Below are 20,200 nucleotides of genomic sequence, written 5' to 3' on the forward strand. Positions count from 1 at the left end.
AATAAGGGAACACGTTCATTATTTAATCAGTGCTTCACTGCTAAAGGGATAGTTCTCCCAAAAATGAATATTCTGCCATCATTTACTCACCCTCAACCTGTATGCTGAACACAAAAGAAGATATTTTGAAGAATGTCTGTAACCAAACAGTTAATGGACCCCATTGACTTTCATATTATTTTTTTCCCCCCATACTTTTTCCCATAGTGTTTATGCCATTATACCGATCCCGTAAACTGTGAGATTAGACGTGGTTAGGCGAGAAAAGCCTGTAATCTATAATCTCTTTAAATGTTATAGCGTGATGTCTTCATGTACTATTTTTTGCCAGATCCTTTTTTTTTTTTTTTTTTTACTTCCAGTGTTGGGGAACAACTAAGAAAAAATACTGTATAGAAAGGCTACTATTTATAGCTATGTTTTAAACTCAGCTTTTAAAATAAAATAAGTGTAATTTATTTACTTAAAGTTAGCATCTTGGCTGGCTACAGTTTCAGAGTAGCTTCTCCAATGTTCAAAATGTATAGTTTTGTGAATAGAGTGCTAGAGGCCAACCCAGAGTTAGTATCACCCTGGTTCCCTCGACAAAAACTCAATAGGCTTTTGAATTATTGCAGAAAATAAGACCAGTGGCCAACAAAAGTTTATGATTCTTACACATAAAAAAAAAAAAAATTTGAAGTAAACAGCTAAATGTAGGCTATAAATGAACTAGCTACACCACAGTTGCGTGACTACAACATCACCATCACGTAGCTTCCGACAACTCTTTTTGTCTTGCTTTAAAAAAAAACAAGTTAGAATAGTTTTTAAGAGTGTGGTTATAAACACAACGAGGCTGTAAAAGTATACTAGTGAGTACCGGTAGATGAGTTTACCAGTTCGGCTGATGATGTTTAATGTCCAGGGTTGCCAAGTGGAATTGGGCACTTTAAAATTGGTGCCACGGGTTGATTTTTTTTTTTTTTCCTGTGGGTTAAAGGTTTCGCATATTGCATAAACTGCATTTGGCTGAAATGCTTGTAATGCTTGTATAATGTTTGATATTCCTCCAGCCATTGATAAAACTGCTAGATGATTTTGAGGGAGTTGAACTGCCTTTGACCTCCAGTGGGCTCCTTTATGAATACAACATAATGTTTATGATTACTACTAGATTGTGATTTTAAAGTAGAAATTCATTTTAATTACAGTGACTAAAAAATCAATGTAAAATAAGGTCATCGGGCTATTTCTGATTGGCCTTTGGGCTACTTTTGTTTCACAGACCTGGCAATAAATAAAACTTAGACTTCAGCACAATGGAACCAAAACTGCTAAAATACTAACCCGTTTCCGTGTTTTGGCCTACACATATGTTATTAATACTATACAAACTGCATTTTGTCTCTCAGTATGCAAACTGAGTCTTTTCAAGATGTGGTTTTATTTGAATAACTTCGCAAATCTTTCCTCAAAGTCTCCTGTTTGGATCTTAATTTAGAGGACATTGTTGAGAGAAGTTCTGTGTTTGAAGATGTGACACACTAACATAATGTCACCCTGTGTTTCAATGTCCATACTATCCATCCTAAACAGTATGTGAGATTAAAATAAGTGTGTCCCAAAGCATAGTATGTTGAAAAGAGTATGCCAGAAGTCCCCGGATAGTCTACTATTTCCGGTGGTTTTTCGAAGTGTGGATCCGTGCACGCTATAACAGCTAATATTTCCCACAACCCATTGCACTTTGGAGGAGGATTCAGAAAAAAACTACAAACATGAGTAAAAAGTGTTCAGAAAACTACAAAATTGGCGGATGTGCACGATCGATGGTTTAGATAAAGGGGTTTGAGTGACTAATAATCAACATTTAAGCTGATTAAAAAATACTTATGTAATATTATCCATGTTATATTTCATCTGCAACAACAACGTGAACTTTTATAAAGTTCCGCTTGGCCATTAACTTCTAAATGCTTTGTTATGCATGAATATGAGGAGAGTCTCCGCATGAAAGACCTGTGACTGGCAGATCAACGTGCAACTGCATTTCTCTCCGATACAGTAGGAAATTTAATTAAATGTGGAGGATTTTATCTTTTACAAGATGATTGACAGGTCAGTTTACGTGACAGGATACGTGTTAAGCGACATAGAGAACAGATGTTATTTTATGACGTGATAGTATGTCCCAAAGCTTGTCTACTCTTGTCAAGTCAACTTTATTTATATACCGCTTTTTACAATACAGATTGTTTCAAAGCTCTGCAAAAAGAGTACATACTTTTAGGGCGTAGTGTAAGTAGGCGAATTGAAACGCAGCATCAGTCTCTGCTGAAGGCCTAAACCGACCCAGAGCAGGTGATGTGACGTCCCTTCCGTTTCACCTTCATCTCTCAGTGTTAACTGAGTTTGTAAAACTCATATGAACAAAAGCCTAGTTCATCTACAGATCTATACTGATTACTTCATTTATGCATTGTACTACTTTTCTGCATTCTCCATCACATTCTTAAAAACAAAATTGGTCTTTATATTGTGCTTAATCTGTGATTAACATCCGTACTAATCTTCTTATTGAGTGTGCCATGAGGACAGCACAGGAGGTAACACATACCTCAGTCTTACTCCCCAAACTACATTCTCACATTTAATTTGATAATAGTGACATGACTCTATAATAACTCAAAAATAGATCTGTGAGGCAGTTAAGCCAGGCATTCTTATGATGCCTGCTCATGACGGAATGGATGGAATTGGTTATGCAGTGTTGAAGAAGGAGAAAAAACGCACAAGGAAATGATTCAGCTGGAATTTACAAACGACAGTTTGCATAGTGACAAGCTTAAAAATAATAATAATTCATTACATTTATATAGCGCTTTTCTCAGCACTTAAAGCGCTTTACATAGAAGGCGGGAATCTCCTCAATCGCCACCAATGTGCAGCATCCACCTGAATGATGCGACGGCAGCCATATTCAGTGTTGGGGGTAACTCATTACAAGTAACTTGAGTTACGTAATCAGATTACTTTTTCAAGTAACTAGTAAAGTAACGCATTACTTTTAAAATTTACAACAAAATATCTGAGTTACTTTTTCTAATAAGTAACGCAAGTTACTTTGTTTTCCCCTTTATTGACTGACAGCTCTTCTGTCCTAATGTTGAGACAAATCGAAGTGCAGAGGTGTTGTGTGTAAACATGATGGTCATTATAGTTCTAGATTAAATGTAAGCGTGGATTTACTCATCTCACTTGCACAAAAAAGATTCAGTATTCCTCAAAATGAATAAAATCAGTGAAATGCAGAATCAGAACACTATGCAAACATCCAATACCTAAATATGTTAAATAAAACATACATTTTTATGCAATTAATCTTTATTGACCAAAGTACTTGCTTCTGACCTCCGATTTTTCAGTTAAACCATAAGCAAAAATGACTATAGATTTTTGATATGTTTTTATTGGTAAAGTAAGTGTTAAATTTGTTTCTCTTGCATCCTCTTCTTCTGTTACCCAGAACAGCAGCAGCTGAAAGGTTTGTTTGAGCGGCGCCCTCCACTGAACACTACTGTACTCTACTGTACAGGAGTAAATCTGCATTTCCTTCAGTCTGAGGCTTATTATTTCACTTTTGGTGTGAAAGGGTCTTTACATTTGCCCAAAAATATATCTTTTTTGGTATAAAAAAACAAGCCCAGCCCAGCCAAAAAAAAAGTAACGCAAAAGTAACGTAACACATTACTTTTCTAAAAAAGTAACTAAGTAACGCAATAAGTTACTTTTTAAGGGAGTAACGCAATATTGTAACGCATTACTTACTTTTCAAAGTAACTTTCCCCAACACTGGCCATATTGCGCCAGAACGCCCACCACACACCAGCTTACTGGTGGAGAGGAGACAGAGTGATGAAGCCAATCAGTATATATGGGGATGATTAGGAGGCCATGATGGACAGAGGCCACTGGGCAAATTTGGCCAGGATACCGGTGTTACACCCCTACTCTTTCGAAAGATATCCTGGGATTTTTTGTGACCACAGAGAGTCAGGTCCTCGGTTTAACGTCTCATCCGAAGGACGGTGCTCTTTGACAGTATAGTGTCCCCATCAACACTGGGGCGTTACGACCCACACAGACCACAGGGTGAGCGCCTCCTGCTGGCCTCACTAACACCTCTTCCACCAGAAACCTGGTTTTCCCAGGAGGTCTCCCATCCAGGTACTAACCAGGCTCAGCCCTGCTTAGCTTCAGTGGACAACCAGTCTTGGGCTACAGGGTGAAATGGCTGCTGGCGTTATCTAGAGAAATCTGTGTATGGCTCCTAAAGACTCCCTCTCTCTCCCTGCTGCTCTCCTGACCTGCCATGGACCACATGGGTGCTGCTTCTGCTTCGGTTAACCCTATGGAGTTAAATGACATTCTTTTTTCAGACGATATATAATTGAAAAAGTTAAATTAAAAAATGTCCTGGCTCTTCCAAGCTTTATAAATGGCAGTAAATGGCCGTTTCTGTTTCGAAGTCCATCAAAGTGCATCCATCCATCATAAAAGTGCATCCATCCATCATAAAAGTGCTCCACACGGCTCTGGGGGGTTAATAAATGCCTTCTGAAGCGAAGCGATGCGTTCATGTAAGAAAAATATGGACTAAAATAACTAGCTTCCGGCCGTACGTATCGATTTACGGTGAAAGAGTAAACTTTGACCTGACGCATGACGTATTGACGAACGCGGAAGCGCAGAGGATAGAGCAAAACAAAAAAACAGTCATGAAACGAGAATTTTTAAAGAGAAATGTAGGAGGAGCTTGAGTTTGTTGCCCAGCCCTATTTGTTTGAACCGCGAGAGGCGTCAAAGCTTACGCTACTCCTACATATAGCATAGTGCATATAACTCTGACTGTATTTGTCTGAAAGAAGAATGTCATATACACCTAGGATGGCTTGAGGGTGAGTAAATCAAAACAGCTTATAAATCAAAACTGCCTAATGTTACTGATTGAAATATCGACCCAGGACGAGCTATAGGACTGTAAAGCTTCTCCAATCTATGTTTTGATCATCGTTCTGAATCTGATCCAGCTTTTTCTCAGCTTTTTGCTCAAAATGTTGCTTTTTTACGAAACTTATCCACATTCAAGTGTTGATAAAGAAGAATGCGTAAGAATGCGTTTTTTTTTTTAGTAGAGCTCTGTTCTTTCTTTTGATATTTTGCATGTTCAGATATTCAGATATTCATACAACAAAATATTCAGGGTGGCATGAAACCTTTGTGAAAATGATTTTTAAAAAATGCTGGCGGTGGCTGGACAAAAAAAATCACTGGCGGGGAAAGAATTAATATATAATCTTTCATTTTGATGGGTCCGCTCTACACAATATAACTGTATAATTAGCAAATCAAAAAATTATCAAAAACCAAACAATTATGTTTAACAAACAATAAAAACAATTAAAAAGTGATATATAGAAAATAAAAAATATTACATTTATTGTTTTTATTATTTAAATTATTCATTTTCTAAAAGAAATTGAAAATAGAGTACATAATAATAAATAAAATAATGACAATATAATAAAACCAATCCATTAATTGTAAAGGAATGTTCTGGGTTCAGATTAAATCAACAGGACGCTTCTGAGAAGTTTTTGAGATCTGAATACTCCTAGAGGTCAGACCCTTGTCTGCATTTGAAAAGCGTTCAAAGGCGCACAAAACCCTTCCAATACAGAGAAGGACAAGGAATACAAAGGTATTGTTGAACATTGGCACTTAAAGTGGACAGGGCAGTTCTGCAGGCCAATCAGCAGACCACTCTTTTAGCCTTTAAATCATTGAGGGAAGCTCATCGCTTGTTTTATGCACTGCTCTTCATGCTGGCTGTAATGACATGTATTCTGTAAGGACTTGAGGATGCTCTGCCTGAGTAAAACTATTGTTGGATCTGCTTTCACAGCTGTGTAATTATCCTCAGTAGCACAGGGTGTAAATACATACATCAAGTATATGTGGCATCAGGCAGTTGCTTCAAGTAACTACTAGCAGTATTTTATTCAAAAGGCATTCTGTGTGATATTCTGTAGTACTGATAATGTCTTTCTAATGATCATGGTGTGGACAGTCTCAGTATTATCTTAAAATAAACTGTAACCTTGTTGTGGTTTTCATTGCAGGTTAAGATGCCTCAATCAGTGATCTAGTATACTTTTTGGGTTGACCCACACAGCTCTTCTGTGCTCTGCAAAGTTTGAGATGTTTTTAGTCTTTAATACTCTTGGGATCAGTAGATTCTTACTAGTAAAGCTACAGTATATTGTAAAAATGTTCCTCCATTATAAATCCATTTTAAAATGTATGATGCAATGTGAAACTGTGATCAGATTCTTGCTTTTATTTGAAATGCCGTAATATCTTTGTTTATTAATAATTATTTGCAAAGTCAGTGTGGACTATTTTATTTTTTTCATCATTTCATGCTGTACAGCAGTGCGTTTGCTTTGATCTTTTTTTATTTGATACATTACTTTTTAATGTTCTCTTATTCTCTTCATTTTGATCCTGTATAGGTCCCTCACATGGTGACCTCTAATGTCAAAACTCTAAACCAGAAACATGGTCATTCTGCAACAGGTAAGACTTGTTATTATGCTCTTACTCAATGTTAAACTTCTTTACTTGCTCAAAGGACATTGTAATTTGGCAGCTAGAACATCATGCATTATTAACACACTTTCCCTGGATAAATTGAACTATATCCAGTTTTCCACTCCAGTAATCAATTTGAATGAAGGCGCTTTAAATCATGTTCCTGTTGCAGTGTAATGGCCACCTTGCATTCACAATGAGTCTTATTGCTATGACAAAAAAATCTCTGTCAATTACATTAACAGTATAACAGCCGGCAGGTGACTGAGGTTAAGATTTAATAGGCATAATTCTTCTTATAGGGTGCCATGCTTTATATGAAATGAAAAAACTATTTTACAGAGAACCAAATACAACAAAAAAAACTGTATTTTATTTACTTAAAATGTAAATTTTGTTACATTTTATTCTATTTTTTTCAATAATGTTTTTAGTCAGTTTTTGCTAAATGTTTTTAGTCTGTTTTTGCAATCAGTTATGAATTTTTCCAATGACTATTGATTGTTGAAAGATTAGATTATTTGATTGGTTGTCCCATAGGGGGACTATGTCTGGTTGGACCTTAGAACAGGCCGTGAGTTTGATGTCCCTGTTGGTGCCGTGGTCAAACTCTGTGATTCGGGTCAAATTCAGGTCTTGGATGATGAAGGGAAGGTGGGTCTTTCAGTGTGTACCACTCATAATTACATCCAACATGCGAGAGAAGACCAGTTAGTAAACTATGAAAGCACTTTCTCTACCAATCAGAAAGGGAGGTTTAATAGTCTGTCTTTTCCCCCATAAAGGAGCATTGGATCTCTCTTCAGAATGCTACAAACATCAAGCCCATGCACCCAACCTCCATTCATGGAGTGGAGGACATGATCCGTCTCGGGGACCTGAATGAAGCTGGTATCCTCAGAAATCTCCTTATCCGTTACAACGACAGGGTCATATATGTAAGCCTGAACTTTTACATTTTTTTCTCTCTGGTCTTTGATGTTCATTTTATTGCATGGGAATCTAATAAGGCTGCATGGGAAATTTCACTATTGTGCTCAAAAAATCATATGACGATTATTTAGTCAAATATAGTGACCGCAATTACAATATAAAAACAGTAAACATTTCATCATTTAGACTATTGCATAATGTTTACCAGTAGCCAAATTCTTATTTTGTCCTTATTTGATCAAAGTCCATGTTTTTCTCACTTTTTCACTAAGAAATACATCAGATATAAGAAGTAAAATGGGTAGATAAATGCTGACTTTTAATTGCAGATGACTCTTTTTTAACAACACTGGTTTGTTGCTTAGCATGAAATATATTTTTAAAGATTTTATGCTTCAAAACTTGTTGACTTAGAAAAATAGACTGTTGTTATAACATTGGCATTGATTTATGACTGAACAATGTATTGAGACCAAAACATTTTACCATTGTAGCGTTTGCTGAATATAAAATCGGGGTGTGTTTTTTCATTCCATAAAACAACTGAGAAAAAAAAAAAGAATGATTTGTTTTGGTCTCTTATATGATATAGCTTTTTTGCTGCTTGTTTTAGGTTTCAGATCACATTGGCTTTGTGAAATGTAACCTTTTCATTTTGTTTCATCATTGAATCCCCTTCAGCCGTTCTCACCACTAGAATGCTTAATGGAAGGCAGTGTAGCTTTGTCATAGTTTAAATGGATGCTTGAATCATTTCAATCATTGGGCACAGACAGGCCTTGCGTAGGACTCAATTTGTATGGAAATGTGTTTAGTGCACTTAGCTGATCAGATGTATTTACTTTTTGCTTATCTAGAAGGTCAATCTCCAATTTTCTTGTCACTTGCTCTTTCTTGATGGTATAACAGTGCATTAGCATTAGCACAGACCTTTCAATTCAGTGAATTGGAGGGTCTGACTGATTCATAACGCTCACTGTGAAAGTTTCTGTTATGAAACAGCAGGAAGCAGGATCCAAGTGCAGCAGTGTTTTTATTAAATAAAGACTAGAACTTTGACAAACTCAGACTCTGGAACAGAACAATCGTCATGCAACATAACAACATCAAGAACTCACAAAGACTGAACTAGACACAGGGCTTAAATACATACTGGACTAACGGCGAGACAAGGGACACCTGTGACCATTTAAACAATCAACCAATGGCAACATGACACAACAGACAGGGGAACACAAGGCAAGATCACATGACTAGAACAGGGGATCACATGACAGACAAGAACCAGGAACAAGAAACAAAACCCAAACCGTGACAGTTATACAGTTCAGTGATGTTATTGATCTGAGCAAAGAGCTCAAATATGGAAATTCTGTCATGATATCAGTTTTACATTTTGAAAGAGGAACAGGAAAAACAATAATGTTGGCTTTGTGAATAACATAACATGTTATATGTCATAAATGTCCATTTCTAAGTGCAGGAAACACTGGCAAGCACCCTAAAAAAGTAATTGGCTCACCTCAGATGATTTTGATGAAATCACATATTTATTATTTTTATTATTATTATTTATTTATTGTCATTGCAAGTACAACGAAATTACATCAGAGCAAACAATCGACATTGGTTTTTCATAAAGTGCAAAAGAGCAACAAATCCATCATGAAAACAATCCACCAGTCGAGAGAGCTTAGAGCCGCTGCGTCTGTGCGCGCCGCCATTTTGAGGCACAAAGTGTTCTCAACTGTCACCAAAGACTTGATTTTAAATAATTGTTGCAAATACTTAGGATTTTCGTCACATTTGCAACAATTCGAAATCCTGTTCATAGTATATAGCCACTTTTCCACCATTGGGCTGAACTGTTCTAAGAATGGTAAAGAACTATTACGGTTATATTTCCACTTGTGGTTGGTTTGGCACGGCACAATTAAAAACTGTTCTCGGCCTGGAATTCTCAGCACGGTTGGCTTACCGTGCTTGTAAAACGCGTGTAGTGATGAGCAGAGTAACACAAGCGAAGTAACACAAGTTAATAATAGAAATAACGTGGTCACTATTTACATCTCATACCTCTGTAAACTCTTCCGTTACCAAGGCAACGACTGATGGAGTTATTTTGCATTCCAAAGCGCTCCGTTATCAGCCCCACAGTGGAACATGAAACCATATCCTTACCATCGCCACGGAATGGAACAGTTAAGCAACGATAACGGTTTGGCCCGATGGTGGAAAAGCGGCTTATGTGTTCACAATAATGTATTTCAGACGTACACGGGATCGATCCTGATAGCAGTGAATCCATACCAGCTCCTGCCCATCTACACACCTGATCACATTCGCCTCTATACAAACAAAAAGTTAAGAGAGATGCCACCACACATCTTTGGCATTGCAGACAACTGCTACTTCAGCATGCAAAGGAACAATAAGGACCAGTGCTGCATCATCAGGTAAATCAAAGCCTGTAATGGTTTAAGATAAGTTTGATTTTTACCACAGTATAATTCACTGGTTAATGCACATGACTCTGTTGACCATGTTGCGTGTTCAGTGGTGAGTCTGGAGCTGGGAAGACGGAGAGCACCAAGCTCATTTTGCAGTTCTTGGCAGCTATCAGTGGCCAACACTCCTGGATTGAGCAGCAGGTTCTGGAAGCCAACCCTATTTTAGAAGGTCAGGAAGATCATCTCTAAACCTAATGACATGAAACCTACCTGTCTGACACTGATCCAGTAACTGCCAGAACTTGTTAATAGTGCACCTATCAGAATAGAAATGAACATTCATCTAATGAAATTCCTGAACTTGATTAGAGTAGGAAAAAGACTTTTGTCATTTAAAATAAAATAAAAAAGAATAAAAAAAATCAAGTGCTGTCAAGTTTAGTTTTTAATAAAATAATATTCATTGATATATTTTTCTGTATTAATAAAAAACATGTTATCATTCATACAGTACACTGTATGTGATATGTCCAGAAGCATTACATTACATTAATAAGGGATGTTTGAAATTTAAAAATGAAAAAATTTATATGAAATGTATATATTTATATTTCTTCATTGTTTTTTATGTGAAAAGTTATATATATACATAAACATAATGTTAGTTTTATACTGATAAAGGCTTTATTAATTGTTTTGACTGTATTGAACTTAATTTAGAGAAATTAGTATTCTGTAAGTCAGGGAATAAAAGGGTATGATTATTCAAAGACGGCAGGGCTTTGTAACCACACCAAAGGCTTTTGCTGTTTGCCGTGGAATTGAGATTTGATATTTGAAGTTTCCCCTGTTCCCACAGCATTCGGTAATGCTAAGACCATACGCAATGACAACTCCAGCCGATTTGGGAAATACATTGACATTCACTTCAACAAGCGGGGAGCTATCGAGGGGGCAAAGATCGAGCAGTACCTGCTGGAGAAATCAAGAGTTTGTAGACAGGTGAGAGATTGAGGATGGGCAGAATGTGTCGACTCTCACGTGGATCTCTTTATCATGCTATTGATTATGCTGATGTCAGTGATGAGATTACATTTCATTGTTTTTGTAGGCAGCCGATGAGAGGAACTACCATATATTCTACTGTATGCTTGCAGGCATGAGCCCTGATCAGAAGACTAAATTAGGGCTGGGCCTGGCCAAAGACTACATTTATCTTACTATGGTGAGGGCCTGTGTTTTATCAGCACAGACTAATAAACTTTTACACAATTTCCTGTATATTATGAAAGCATTTGAATAGACCCTTTCCATTAAAGAAATGGTTTACTCAAAAATGACCATTCTCATGTAGTTCTGGACCTGTTTGACTTTGTTTCTTTTATGGAACACAATCTGAAGGTTTTTTTTTTCTTTGAAGAATATTCTGGCTGCTCTGTTGCAAATAATGAAAGTGAATGGGAACGAGGTCTTCCAAGAAGTCATATCGACTAATTTTATGATAGTTTTATTGTGCCTTTTTGTCATTTTGGAGCTTTAAACTAACCAGTCCCCATTCAGTTTCATTATATGGAAACAAGCAGCAAGGACGTTCTTTAGAATTTCTCCTTTTGTGTTCCACTGAAGAAAGAAACTCATACAGATTTGAGGAACGGTAAATGATGAATGATCAGTTTTGGTACTATTCCTTAATATATAATATACACACTGGTGAGCCAAAACATTATGAGTAGTCACAGGTCAGGGTACATTAGATGCGAGTGTCGGTCCTGGACCTTAGAGCAGTGGAAGAAGGTCGCCTGGTCCGATGAGTCCCGTTTTCTTTTACATCACGTGGATGGCCTTATACGTGTGCACCATTTACCTGGGGAAGTGATGGCACCAGGATGCGCTGACGACGACAAGCTGGTGGAGGATGGAGACTCTGGGCAATGTGTTGCTGGGCATCTCTGGGTCCGGCCATTCATGTGGATATAAATTTGACACTTGCCACTCTAAACATTGTTGCAGACTTGCTACACCCCAGACTTGCTACACATGACAATGGTGTTCCCTGGTGGAAGTGACCTCTTTCAGCAGGATGTCACACCCTGCCACACTGCACACATTTTTCAGGAATCTTTTGAGGAACATGATGAAGAGTTCAAGGTGTTGCCCTGGCCTCCAACTTTCTCAAATCTCAATCCAATTGAGCACCGGTGGGATGTGCTGGACCAACAAGTTTGATCCACGGTGGCTCCAACTCGCATCCTACAGGACTCGAAGGATCTGCTGCTAATGTCTTGCCGCCAAATACCACAGGACACCTTCAGCTGTTTGTAGAGTCCATGCCTAGGTGTGTCGGCACTGTTTTGGCAGCAGGGGGTCATGATGTTTTAGCTCTTCAGTGTGTGTATATTTATATATGTGTGTGTGTTTAAAGATATGGTGTGTAAAAGGCTGAGTGTTCCTATGCGCTGTGTCCTTCTCTCTTGGCATCCAGGGAAACTGTACGGTCTGTGAGGGGAGGAATGATATGAACGAGTACTCAAGTATTCTGTCAGCCATGAAGGTCCTGATGTTTACTGACACAGAAAACTGGGAGATCTCCAAACTGCTGGCTGCCATCCTGCATATGGGCAACCTGCGCTTTGAAGGTAGAAAGTGTTATTATTAATAATAATTGTCAGCCCCACAAGACGTGACAGACTAGCTAAATAGCACGTTTCTTTTGTGTTGCCCCAACAGCTCGAACTTTAAAGAACTTGGATACCTGTGTAGTGGTCCGCTCACCTGACCTGGCCAAAGCAGCCACTCTGTTAGAGGTGAGGTATACATGTGAATGCATTAGAGAGCTTTAAAGTCAACATGAAGTGACATTTTCAGCCCTTTATTTCTGTAATGTGATAGTTGTGAGAAACATATGGATGCTCATTTCCACCTTAAAGTGAAAAAGATAAAAAGATCATTGCAACCTTATTTATTGTAATTGTGACTATATTTCACAATGCAACCTGTAACAGTTTCACAGCATTATTGCGACTTTATATAAATTGGACTTTATATCTAATAACTGCAATGTTATTTCTCACAATGTGACTTTATTTCGCATTTGCAACTTTGACTTTAAGCCACACAATTATGACCTTGTATCTCACAGCGTGTCTATTTCTTTTTATAAACTCTTTTTTGGTTTTGATAAAAGGAAATTCAAAGCTGAGACTTTTTTGCTTTGAAATTAATTGAATAGTGAAAAGTGAGTCTCCAATTCCAGAATGGAGCCAGACCTGAATGCTTAAATAGCCTTTTGACTATTGTTTAACATTAACTAATAGACCACACTGCGTCAGAAGAAACAGACAGCCGTTTCAGGGGAATATTTTGCACTAAAGAATTGTGCAGAATAAAGAATGTGTATAAATATTTCCTTGCTCTGCACTAACTCTGTATATGTCTTTTAGCTTTGGTTTAATCCCATTTTTGCGTCAGTGTATTGCAGTCTTGAAGCTGCTGTTACTTGAAGGGGCTTGTTTCTGCTGTCTTGTTGAGATTCGTCTCTTTCATTAGCTCTTTGGTACCGTGTTATCCGTGCAGTTAAAGGGAGGGGAGTTTGAGATAAATGCAGTCATTAGTGAGCATCAGACTGAGCATCATTCTAATGTTATTATCGTAGACACTGGCACAGTGTGACAAGTCTTTTCTGACTTCCTGCCGGCAGCACTCTGCTGTCAGTCTTTCCAATGTCTGTCTCTACGTTTCCACTGTCCAAAGTCTTTGTTCTGTTTTCAGTTTGATTTAAATGGCTGTGGCAGTACTGAATTTCAAAACCATTTTCTTTGTTTGCATCTGCCCCCTGGTGGCAAGACATAAAAGTTCTCAAGAGCAGTCAGAAGGAAGGTTTGAGATCCAGTCCAATACTCTCTTCAGTGCATCATATTCAAATTACACTTGGTCTCTTCAACTAAAAATATCTAGTGGCTTGCAACATTTCTGGTGTATTATAAATTAATTAATGAATTGGACCTTCAGTATAAATATTCAATACTATATTATGTTGGCTCAAATAGAATTAATAGAGTTAGAATAATTAGCATCAACATATTTTATAGCAATACAATATGAATAATTATGTGCTGAATTTACAAGGTTTATGTTAGCACAGTAATTAATTTCAATGAACTGCAATCAATCAGGTATGATTTTTCGAACATTACCTATTTCTACAGTGTATCACAATAATAAATACTCCAATACAGGTGGACCCTCATGATGTCATGACATGTCTGACCACACGTACACTGATCACCAGGGGGGAGAGTGTGTCCACTCCTCTCAGTGTGGACCAGGGACTGGATGTCCGTAATGCTTTTGTCAAGGTGAGGTTGTTCACAATCCATAAATGGTCCAGTTTTGATTCTCAATTTGGCATAGAAGTCGTCAATATCCACTAAAGTGGACTATTTTTTGTCTCCATCAGGGAATCTATGGGAGATTGTTTGTGTGGATAGTGGATAAAATCAATGCTGCCATCTTTAGGGTTCCTTCCACAGAAAGCAAGACTATACGTAGGTCTATAGGCCTGCTCGACATTTTCGGCTTTGAGAATTTCACTATTAACAGGTGAGTATTTGAAAACAGAACATTCAAGACCATTTATATTTCAGCATTTTCTGGACAAACTAGTACTAATCCTTGTTCATTCCTGCTGTAGTTTTGAGCAACTGTGCATCAACTTTGCAAATGAGAACCTGCAGCAATTCTTCGTTCGCCACGTTTTCAAAATCGAACAGGAGGAGTACAACCTGGAGGATATCAACTGGCAGCACATCGAATTCACTGACAACCAGGATGCTTTGGACATGATTGCCATGAAACCTATGAATATCATTTCCCTTATTGATGAGGAGAGCAAGTTCCCAAAGGTAACGTTTGAGTTTTGTTGCTGTTCTGTATGTTTGGATTATAGTTGGATTGCAATGTCCGTAGAGCACCGCAGAACATTGGTGGTTCACTTTTGAGCATCTATCTTCATTTTTTATTCATCAGTTTAATGGATATCTATAGCCATGTTGCATGTCCATGACTGGCTGTTGTGTTTCTTAGGGAACAGATGCTACCATGCTGAACAAGCTAAACTCCCAGCACAAACTTAATTCCAACTACATCCCCCCTAAGCACAGACACGAGACCCAGTTTGGCATTCAGCACTTTGCTGGAGTGGTGCACTATGAAACCAAAGGTACACATTACTGAATTATGCAATTTCTAATCTCTTAAAGGGTTAGTTCACCCAAAATGTAATTTCTGTCATTAATTACTCACCTTCATGTTTACCAAACCTGTAAAACCTCCAAATGAAGATATTTTTGATGAAATACGAGAGCCCCCCCCCCCCCCCCCCCCCATTTATACATTTATAATTATTTAAAAAATGATGTATAATTATAAATATAGAAATATATTTTTAAATACATTCAATTATGCACTTTTTTTCTTTCAAAAACATTAAATAATCTTACCGACCCCAAACTTTTGAACAGTAGTATATCATTTTATATAATATACCGGTAATTTTTTGCTTATTTAAGTTAACATGATCCCCATTTGGTTCATTGTTCAGGTTTCCTGGAGAAAAACCGAGACAGCCTCCACAGTGACATCATCCAACTTGTGCACTCATCCAAAAACAAGTTCATCAAGCAGATCTTCCAAGCTGATGTTGCTATGGTGATGCCCTTTTCCAATACTGAATCCATATTTGCTCAGCATTAAAATGCTCACGACATGCCAGCGAGGCCGCACATCTCTGAGGGCCAAATGCTGGCCATTCAGGTTTATGTGAGGGTTGCATATTAAAAGCCAAGGCATGTGCTAGCATAATTGCCCTTGGAAAAAACACTGTGAATAAAAGAAGTGACTCCTACAAATGAGTGAACTTTAGACTAAGGCTTTAACGTGACTCTATGTGACAGTGTCAGCACAGTCTGACTAACTCTGCTGATGTAACTCACTCTCTCTGTGGTGATGTCAGCCCTAATCTCTCCTGGCTGATTCTCAGCAGACTTGGCTAACAGCAGTCAATTTTCTCTCTCTCTCTCTCTCTGCTTTCCTCCATCTGTCTCTCAATCTTTTACCTTATTTTTGGCCTCAGTTTCTATGTGGTTATTTGGAGCCCACTGCATCCCTTCAAAAGGTAATCAATGGCGTGGTTTGTGACCCTCTCAGACTCCTATTAAACTACATTTTCTCAATAGTCCCTTGCGAAACCCATTCCTGTGTTTTTTTTTTTCTCCTTTGAAAATGGTTTCTGTTGAAGTAGTCTGTAAGGGCGCGCTGACAGAATAATTTAATAGCTCTAACAGTGGCATTATTCTCCAGATGAATTGAGTAAAAAGCCAGTCATCACAGAGAGATTCTGTTTCTAGTTAGATGCAGCTTGTTCTCATTGGGGTTTTTCTGCATTATTTTGAGGGGTTTTTTTTTGGCAAGACAAATTCCATTTACTCATTTTCCTGGCGCTGGGCGAAGGTTGAAAAAGAGGGAAACTACTAGATTACTTTTTTTCTTCACAATGCCTTCTTAAAGCATTTGCTTGTAAAGCATTGGGAATAACAGCAAGAGAAGGGATAGATAGAGGATACAAGCAAACAATGAAGATCCAGAAGAAACGTGATGAGCGAGGGAGAAAGTATGAAAGAATGACATTTATTAGAGGCAGGAAAGAAAGGAGAAATGATTGGACCAAAAAAGAGCCACACAGAAAGGTGAATTAGTGTCGTTGTGATGTGCATAGTACATAGTTGTAGCTTTGTGTGAAGTGTGTATTCGTGTGTATGTGGCAGTAAAGGTCCTCTTAATTTTCTGTGAAGTTAATGGGAGAATTTCTGTGTTTTCAGGGAATGGAGACAAGGAAGCGCTCCCCGACTCTAAGCAGTCAGTTTAAGCGCTCGCTCGAGCTGCTCATGAGGACGCTGAGCGTGTGTCAGCCTTTCTTTGTACGCTGTATCAAACCCAATGAGCTCAAAAAGCCCATGGTGAGTCAATTCATATTTCTGTGAGAAATTAATAGATGTAGACTTTAAAAACAGGGCTTAAGAATAATGATGACGTGAAGGCCTATGGCCAGGTTCAAGTCTGTTAACAGATGTTTCAATTATTAGTAGTATTAGTAATAATTAGTAGCCCTATTAGTAGCCTATATCTCACATCCATTAATCATGTAAATGTGTTTTTATGCCTTACAAACTAAAACATTTGGCTTTCTATAATGTATGAAATAATGATGTTGCGAATTCTGCTGAACTATATAGTTTCTAGTGTTGTCATGCCATTATTATGCAGCTGTATAATTTCCAGCTTTTAGAACTCTAAACATTTATTTATTTGTATTTTTAAAAAAATTTTACAACCACCCTACATACGACAAGTGGTTTGGTTTAGATTTTATTTGTATTAATGGATTTATATATTCTTGTTTTAAGCATAAAGCTAGTTCGATTGTGTTAGGTTTATTACAAAAGAAAATGCCAATTTGGGTAAAAAATAAATGTTATATAGGTTACACTTTATTTTACAGTATGTGCACTTACAGTGTACTTACCCAAGAAGGTACTGGTAATATACGGTAACTACATGGGTTAAGGTTAGGTTTATGGGTAGGTTCAGGGTTAGTACTTTGTTATAACCCAGTTTTTGTAATTGCTATAATAAGTACATAGTATGTACATGTGGAACAGGACTGTAAAATAAAGTGCCATTATATATGTTAAGATAAAAAAGATATATTGTGTAAATAGAATTTCTAGTCCTGATTTTGCTTATCAGAAAAAAATGTGAGCCCTGAATACCAGCCCTCGTTCTCTCCTCTGCAGATGTTTGATAGTGGACTATGTGTCAGGCAGTTACGCTACTCCGGGATGATGGAGACTATCCGCATACGCAGAGCTGGATATCCCATACGCTACACATTTGCTGAGTTTGTGGACCGTTATCGGGTCCTTATGCCTGGGGTCAAACCAGCCTTCAAACAGGCGAGTCTAAAGCGTGACTGTGACTGCAGTCAACAGATGTGACTTGCAGGTCTGGAGTATGTTGTTTGCTTGACAGCTCTTTTAAAAGCTTCTTTTTTTTTGCAGTCTGTAAGAATTGCCTTCTGTTGGTATTATTTGAAAAGTGCTGACAATTTGCTATAAGGAGGTAGCTTTGAATCTCTGTCCTCTTACAGGAAGATCTGCGAGGGACCTCTCAACGCATTGTTGTGTCAGTTCTGCAGAAAGATGATGACTGGCAGATGGGAAAGACAAAAATCTTTCTGAAGGTTTGCCACAAATAAGCAAAAAACAAAAAAGATTTTGCTATGTTTTAGAATTGTGACAAATGCTATACTTGGTCTATATTTGCTGTAGGATCATCATGACATGCAGCTGGAAATTGAAAGAGATAAAACCATTACTGACAAAGTCATTTTCATCCAGAAGGCTGTGAGAGGTGTGAAAGCGAGGTACGAGAAAAAGAAAGAGTGAAGAAGAGCAGGCCCAAAAATACAAATACAGTCTGATATGTATCTGTCTGTTTTGTTTACCAGAACTAACTTCCTGAAGATTAGAAGGGCTGTGACATTAATCCAGCGAATATGGAGAGGCTACATCTCCAGAAAGAACTATGCTGTGGTGAGTTTGGGAAAACTAAGCAGTCAGAATCTGTTCTGAGGTTTTTGTTTGATTGTAATTATGCCTTCTTTCCAGATGCGTGTAGGTTTCCTGCGGCTTCAGGCCTTGTACAGATCCCGGAAGCTGTACCTGGCGTATCAAGCGGCCAGGACACGCATCACTCTGCTCCAGGCCTGGTGCCGTGGATTCCTGGTGCGCCGGACTTTCTCCGAGCGCTTCCATGCGGTCCTGATCATCCAGGCTTATGCACGAGGAATGATAGCTCGAAGACTCTGCAAGCATCTCAAACTGGAGGTAAATCTGTAGTAAATCTGTATCTATCATCTGTCTGTCTGTATATCTATCTATCTATCAATCACCTTTCTGTCTGTCTGTCTATCTATCATCTGTCTGTCTATCTATCTATCTATCTATCTATCTATCTATCTATCTATCAATCACCTTTCTGTCTGTCTGTCTGTCTATCTATCATCCATAGGCGTTGATTGGCGTCCCCACCAGATTTCGTCATGAGTCATTTTGTACCCACCACTTTTGAAAACATTGAGGCACGGATGTACCTAATACAAATAAAACATCTCCAGTTAACTTCCAGAGTATTCATTTAGTTCGCTCTTAAATAAGAGATCTAGCGCTAAAATGTTTTGTTTTTGAACTCAAGCTGAGTGCTCGTGTCCGCTGCTATCAGTGTCATGGATACAGTGTTCTCTTGTGGCTCGCGCAGTCTTCACTCGGACGCGCGCTTCAATATATCGCCGTTGCGGAGACTCTATTCATTCCGGTGAGATCACAAAATAAAATGCACACAAAAAACGTGTCCCTGCTTGATATAGACTGTAACCAATGATTTATTTATTTTATTTTAAGTTTATTTGAATAGGGACAAGTATGTTACATAAGCTCATGTTCCATACTACAACATTTTAGCCGAGGCTAATTCTCAATGTTAGTCCCTAGTGGGCCTTTACATAAAATTAAACAATACATAGTTAAAATAAACATAATAATACAGTATAACACAATATAAACGCAGCGGACAGTCAGTGGTCACATTTCTGATGAACATATTCAGTTTTGATGAGAGAAAAAAAAACTATACTAGTGCGGATTAGAACCCGTAACCTCTGACACGCTTGGCAAAAGATCTACCACTAGACCATTTAAGAACTCAAACAACATTAGCGGATCGATGGATTTATTTACGGGTTGAGCAGAGAGGCTGCACAGTTTGACAAGTTTGTACCCAGCACTTCTGAAAATGCACTTCCGAATGCGTCTCTGTCCCCAGCACATTTCAAACCAAACTGACGCCCGTGCTATCATCTGTCTATCTATCTATCTATCTATCTATCTATCTATCTATCTATCTATCTATCTATCTATCTATCTATCTATCTATCTATCTATCTATCTATCTATCAATTACCTTTCTGTCTGTCTGTCTTTTTTTCTGTTGCTCTATCTGTCTATCTATCTATCATCATCTGTCTGTTTTTTTTCTGTTGCTCCATCTATCTATCTATCTATTACTTG

General features: G+C 37.9%; 1 protein-coding gene across 2 annotated transcripts in view; it reads left to right on the plus strand.

The window, feature by feature from the left end:
• Nucleotides 1-20,200, plus strand: part of myo7ab (myosin VIIAb) — a 37,294-nt gene that overhangs the window by 1,192 nt on the left and 15,902 nt on the right. Inside the window, exons 2-22 of one of the 2 annotated variants that reach the window (XM_056262978.1) lie at nt 6,558-6,621; nt 7,177-7,290; nt 7,422-7,574; nt 9,841-10,025; nt 10,127-10,248; nt 10,879-11,021; nt 11,131-11,244; nt 12,502-12,655; nt 12,747-12,823; nt 14,255-14,374; nt 14,476-14,618; nt 14,710-14,920; nt 15,102-15,237; nt 15,619-15,725; nt 16,150-16,191; nt 16,895-17,032; nt 17,870-18,032; nt 18,227-18,315; nt 18,404-18,498; nt 18,583-18,667; nt 18,743-18,961. In XM_056262978.1, coding sequence (XP_056118953.1) covers nt 6,604-6,621; nt 7,177-7,290; nt 7,422-7,574; nt 9,841-10,025; nt 10,127-10,248; nt 10,879-11,021; nt 11,131-11,244; nt 12,502-12,655; nt 12,747-12,823; nt 14,255-14,374; nt 14,476-14,618; nt 14,710-14,920; nt 15,102-15,237; nt 15,619-15,725; nt 16,150-16,191; nt 16,895-17,032; nt 17,870-18,032; nt 18,227-18,315; nt 18,404-18,498; nt 18,583-18,667; nt 18,743-18,961 — 2,628 coding nt within the window. In that variant the 5' untranslated portion in view covers nt 6,558-6,603. The remainder of the gene's footprint in view (nt 1-6,557; nt 6,622-7,176; nt 7,291-7,421; nt 7,575-9,840; nt 10,026-10,126; nt 10,249-10,878; nt 11,022-11,130; nt 11,245-12,501; nt 12,656-12,746; nt 12,824-14,254; nt 14,375-14,475; nt 14,619-14,709; nt 14,921-15,101; nt 15,238-15,618; nt 15,726-16,149; nt 16,192-16,894; nt 17,033-17,869; nt 18,033-18,226; nt 18,316-18,403; nt 18,499-18,582; nt 18,668-18,742; nt 18,962-20,200) is intronic. The other variant, XM_056262979.1, reaches the window with a different exon arrangement.

The sequence above is a fragment of the Rhinichthys klamathensis genome, unplaced genomic scaffold (genome assembly GCF_029890125.1).
Source record: "Rhinichthys klamathensis goyatoka isolate OS25496 unplaced genomic scaffold, OSU_Roscu_1.1 h1tg000197l_1, whole genome shotgun sequence".
NCBI classification, from domain to species: Eukaryota; Metazoa; Chordata; class Actinopteri; order Cypriniformes; family Leuciscidae; genus Rhinichthys; species Rhinichthys klamathensis.